The sequence below is a fragment of the Elephantulus edwardii genome, unplaced genomic scaffold, assembly GCF_000299155.1.
Source record: "Elephantulus edwardii isolate Elephantulus edwardi_28Jun2011 unplaced genomic scaffold, EleEdw1.0 scaffold00077, whole genome shotgun sequence".
In the NCBI taxonomy this organism is placed as follows: domain Eukaryota; kingdom Metazoa; phylum Chordata; class Mammalia; order Macroscelidea; family Macroscelididae; genus Elephantulus; species Elephantulus edwardii.
This window is the reverse complement of record NW_006399827.1, coordinates 14,365,447-14,371,368: the sequence shown is the minus strand read 5'-3', so window position 1 is coordinate 14,371,368 and position 5,922 is coordinate 14,365,447. Positions and strand designations below refer to the sequence as shown.

The following is a 5,922-nucleotide window of genomic DNA, read 5'->3' as shown; positions in this document are numbered from 1 at the left end:
ATTGATTCGGTGACTGGGGTAATCGGGATGGGTGTGTCAGAGGCAGTGCGGTTGGCGCAGGATAGAGCAGGGTTTAGAGCTGTTGTGCATAGGGTCACTATGAGTCGGAAACGACTCGATGGCACATAACAACAACAACATAATATAAGTTGCCTAGTGCTAAAAAGCACAGAAGGATGGACAGTCTCCTCCTGTGTAACTAACTGCCTCTGAAAACCTGCTGGAGGGTCAGCTACAACTCAAGGACTAGATGCAAACAACAATAGCTTGTGTAACAGCTTCCCTCCCACCTCCAACTTAATAGGCTAGAACATCACCATTGTATGCTCTCTCTTGAGACTGTGAGGTGGGTGGGCTCTGTAGGGTGATTCTTCAGCTACACACAATGGTGCCCGGGGCAGCAGTTATCAGGGGGCACAACTGGTCTAGAATTACCCCAGTAGCTCACTCTTGTGTCTGGCAGGAGCTTACTGGACAACTAGGCCTATTTCTTTCTCCTTATGGCCTCTACATTGATCTCTCTAGCAGGGTATCCAGTTTTCTTCCATGGTGGCCCTGGGTTCTCAAAGCACAGAAGTGGGAGTTGCCAGGGCCTGGCAAGGTTTACACCTGCAGCTGGCCTGGCATCATTCCTGCCAAATTATGTGAATTAAAGAAAGACACAGGTCATCCCAGATTCAAAGTGGACAGGACTACACATGGCTATGACTACTGAGAGATGTGGTTCATCGGTGTCTACCTTTGGAACCTAGCTATAGCACAAGTTAAATTGAAAGTTCCGCACTTTAAAAAAAATCTAGTTAATGGCACCTCTATGATCTCACATTTCCAAAGTCTTCTACATTCTCATTTCTAGTTGCTCCACTTTGTGTAGCTTGTCCTAAATTTTGCTCACAGACTTTCATTGACTCCAATGTTTGCTTTAAAAAAAAAATCAAAAAACAAAAAACACACACAAATGAACCCTCATTGTATCATAAAATTAATTTTTAAATTTTAAATAAAATCATAAAAGAATTCTAATTTTAGCTTCAGAATGCTATGAGATCAATTCAATGCATTGATCTGACTTGGATTCAAATATTGTGAATACTGCTAAAAGCTAGTTTGATTTATTTCCAACATCAATATTAGAATATTTAAAGCTGGATATAAAAATCCCTCAACTTAATGCGAACATTTAAGAAACAATTTTTAAAGATGCCATTTTATTTTAAACTTCCCTGCTACCCATGCCTTCTAAAAATTCCAATTTAAAAAGGTAAATTTATAATGAGTACTCAGAGAGTTGGACAGTGAATAGAGTTGATAGAAAGAGAATTGATGCTTTTGAGCTGTGGTGCTGGAGAAGAGTGTTGAATATACATACCATGGACTGCTAGGAGAACAATCAGGTTTGTCCTGGAAAGGGTGAAGCTGGGCTGCTCCTTGGAGTCAAGGATTCTGAAGCTTCGTCTGACATACTTTGGGCATGTTGCAAGGAGGAACTGGTCCTTGGAGAGGGACATCATGTTTGGCAGAGTGGAGGGACAGCGAAGGAGAGGAAGACCTTTGATGAGATGGATCGATTCTGTGACTGGAGTGGTGGGAATAAGTGCATTTGAGATGGCTAGGTTGGCACAGGATAGAAGAGCTTTTAGAGCTCTTGTACATAGCGTCGCTATGAGTTGCAGGGGACTCGATGGCACATAACAACAATAATTTTTTCTATTTTATATTTGTTTGCATACAAAATTCACATACATAGGGCTTCAATGATGTATATTGTGTTTCATACATTCCTTCATTCACATTGTGTTTCATACAATTATTCCTATACATTATTTTAGAAAATTAATGACCATTGCTGTATGCTCATTATCACCGCATCTTTTCAGGCCCCCACTGGATCTTTCCTAATTCCTTCACCCCGTCCCTCCACTCACCAATTTCTATGACCCTGTGATTTCTCCCTTTCCCCACCCTAAATCTCCCTGCCCCTGTCTCCTTCCCCCTTTGGACTTTTATATATCTTACTAGTTATCCCTCTATTTTTATAACAACAGTTATAGTATTTGTCCTCATGAGACTGTGTTAGTTCACTGAGCATAATGGTCCCTAACCTCTCCCATGTTACGTAGGACTGCACAGTATTCTATTGTGTGATTGTACCACAATTTCTCAATCCATTCATTTGTTGATGGACATTTGAGCTACTTCCATTTTCTTGTTATTGTGAATAATACTGCTGTAAACATCAGTGTACAAACCTTCATTTGTTTAAAAAAAATTATCTCGGTTTGTGTTTCAATTCTATTTTCCTCAAAGTATATTCCTAGCAGTGGAATAGCTGGTCATACAGAATTTCTATGTTCAGGTTTTGAGGAAATACCAAACTGCCTTCCAAGCAGTTACACCATTTTATAATTCCACCAACAGTATATAAGAGTTCCTAACTCTCCACACCCTTCCAACATTTATTGCTTATCCTCCTCTTAAACTTTGTCATTGGTACTAGGGTGAGATGGTATCTCATTGTGCTTTTGATTTTATCTCTCTTACTGCCAGTGATTTTGAGCTTTTCTTCATGTGTCTGTTGGCCCTCTAAATGTCTTCCTCTGTGAAAAGTCTTTCCACGTCTCTTATCCATTTTGTGACTGGATTATCAGTCTTTGCCTTGTGGAGGCCCTGTAGTAGTCTTTAAATTTTCATTATGAGACCCCTGTCTGAGATGTCATTGCCAAATGGTTTTTTCCCAGTCAATAGGTTTTTCTTTTCACCCTGCTGGAAAAAGTATTTTATGCACATGGGGACTTAATCTTTAGAAGATCCCATTGGTTGACCTGGTGGCACATATAGGGAATACTCTTAATACATAAATCCAGTTGAGACACTCTACTGCCCTGGTTTGTTAGTTTGGGGTTTGATTTTGGTTTTTTGTTTGGGAAGCATTCTGGTCATGGGGTGGAGGTTTGAAGCCACCAGCAGGTCCACAGGAGAAAGATGAATAGTCTTCTACAGTAAAGATTTACAGCCTTAGAAACCAAAGGAAAGCCACTGTGAATCAGACTCTGTAGCACTGTTTTATTTGTGGGGTTTTTTGTGTGTGTGTTTGTTTGTAATAATATTTAGAGAAAGAAATCTGGTGGCATAGTGCATTTCCTGCCGTGCTATTAACCAAACGGTCAGTGGTTCAGATCCACCAGGTGCTTTGCAGCCCCAGAGAGTTTCTATGAGTTGGAATCAACTCAATAGCAGTAGGTAACACTCACAGTAACTTCACTCTTTGAATTATCAATAAGGTACATTAAAATAGCAGTATCTGCTCCATGTTCATATATGAAGTCCTAGAATCGGAGGTCACAAGTTTCAGGCATTTAGTTTATTTTCACTAAATAGAGATATTTTGGCACACATCCTGAGATATCAATATTGGAAGGGCCTTTTGAGTCCCTGAGAATACTGAGGCTAAGATTGCAACTGATGTACTAATAAATTTACTTAATTAATAACTAAGCACTAGAACAGACATTTATCATGCAATTTAAAGTGAGGGGGGAAATAATTTAATTCCTTCATGATTTTTTGAGAACTAATTTTAAATGTCTCATTTTCTTTTAAAGTATACTCTCTCTGTTTTTTTCATTGTTGGCTTTTTCTAGCTGGAAGAAGATATAAGCAGGAAAATGAACAAAGATGAAGAGGCTTTAAAGGCAGCTCAAGCTGAACTCAAGGAAGCCCGGCGTCAGTGGCACCACCTGCAAGTGGAAATTGAGTCTCTCCATGCCGTGGTGAGGATGCTTTTGAGAGGAACTGGCCCGCTGAGCCCCCAAATGTTATTTGATTCAGGGAGGGAAAGTAAGGACATGTATTACTTTACAGTGAGAGATGAGAAGTTCAATGAATTCTATTGCTGGTATTGTTTTTCCACAATTTCGCTGCCATGATGTCACTGGCTATTGGTAAAGATGAAGTAACACTTGCTTCTCACCCTGGGATTCTCTAACAGTTGAAGTGAAGAAATCAGAGTATTTGTTGGTGTACTAAGTATTAACAGTGGGAACACTTATGATTGCCACTGAACACTGCTAATAAGAGAGTATTTAAGCACCGTCCTAAAAGTGACTTCTGTAAGCAGTCTACTCGACTCTGATACTCAGTAGACTAAAGAGTGGTGATGCCAACCCAAAAGCAGATGGTCTGAATTCATCAGCTTCTCTGAGGGAGAAAAATGGACGATCTCCTTTCATGTCATTTACCTGCCTCTGAAAACCCATTGGAGGGTCAGCTCTGAGTCGATTCTGACTCGACAGCAATGAATTGAGTCCGAGTTATATTTTCAATATTTATAAAATTTGATGAGTTAGAGTGATCAAGTGAATCACGTCGCAGAGGATACATTTGCCAGTAATTACTGCTGGATTCTTTGGAAACACTAACCTCTCTAGTTATGTATGTTGTTGTTGTATACCATCGAGTTGGAACAGACCCATAGCTGACCCTCCAGAAGGTTTTCAGATGCATGTAAGAGAAGAGGAGGAAAGTGTCCTTCCTTTTTCCAACAGAGCTGCTGGTGTATTCGCACTGTGTGACTTTGGGATTGCGGTGCAGCTTCTTACTACTAGGCCACAGTTTTGTGTATAAAATATAAGTATGGTTTATAATTCAGGTGCGCACAAAAGCTTAAAGAAAATAATTCTTGTATAAGTACAGTTATCACAGATGTTTAAGAAAGATGAGAATTGAATAAAATAAAGGAATGCAAATAAGCTTTAAAAAATACATATTTTCTTTTTTGTCACTGAATTACTGATAAATGTGTCTGCCACAGGAGAGGGGCCTCGAGAACTCCCTGCATGCCAGTGAGCAGCATTATCAGATGCAGCTGCAAGACCTCGAAGCTGTGATTGAAGGCCTAGAGAAAGAACTACAGGAGGTCAGGCGAGGAATTGAGAAGCAACTTCAAGAGCACGAGACACTTCTCAACACGAAGATGAGGCTAGAACAAGAAATAGCAACATACCGGCGTCTTCTAGAAAAGGAAGAAATCAGGTATCTGGTTCCATTTAGTTGAAAAATGGCTACAAAGTCAGAGTCACTTAAACCACTGTTGATGTAGTCAGAGAAAATGAATCTAAAAGCCATCATCGCCAGGGCATAGTCCCTTAAATCCTGTCTATACAGGATGTTAAGAAGAACATAATGCTCAGATAAGTGGAGGGTCAACAAAGAATGGGAAGACCCTCAACTAGATGGATTGACACAGTGACTGTGACAAAGGGCTCAGGTGTGGCAAAGATGAAGAGGATGCGTGGGATAGGGCAGGGTTCAGAGCCATCATCCAAAAGGGTAACTCTGAGTTGTAATCAATTCAGCCGCACCTAACAATAACAACAGTGTGCCCTGCAAAGAGGCACACCTTAGGAATGAATTGGTCACATGTGAAGACCTTAGGCACACATCAAACTAGGACATAATGTATACAAGTCTCAATTACTACAAAAACGACCTTTCTCAACTCTTATTTTCCTTGCCCTTCATCTCTTTCGGGATTAGTCTGTACTGAGTATCACCCTCACTCTCAACGCCACTGAGTCAGAACCAACTCCTGGCTGAGCCTCCATTGAGTTTCTGAAGCTAAACCTTCAAGGAAGGAAACTGTCCATTTTCGCCTGCAAAACTGCTGGTGGACTCAAAGCCCCAGAGAGGCATGGTCTTTGGGTTAGCACCACAACTCCCTACAGATCAGGCTCCAGACGACTCCAAAGAAAACTTGAAACATTCTCAATTTATTATCACTGCATGATCGAAGACCAGATGAGTTGTGGGAGGATATCAAGGGTATCATTGCAAAGACAGAAGAGGAAGAAAAGACCAAAATGGATGTCAGAAGAGACTCTGAAAATTGCACTGGAGCACAGAGAAGCCAAAGCACAAGGAAGA

General features: G+C 40.6%; 1 protein-coding gene across 1 annotated transcript in view; it reads left to right on the top strand.

Moving 5' to 3' along the window:
• Positions 1-5,922, top strand: part of KRT222 (keratin 222) — a 14,550-nt gene that overhangs the window by 3,407 nt on the left and 5,221 nt on the right. The window contains exons 2-3 of the mRNA XM_006889426.1: positions 3,642-3,770; positions 4,811-5,031. Of these exons, the coding sequence (XP_006889488.1) occupies positions 3,642-3,770; positions 4,811-5,031 (350 nt within the window). The remainder of the gene's footprint in view (positions 1-3,641; positions 3,771-4,810; positions 5,032-5,922) is intronic.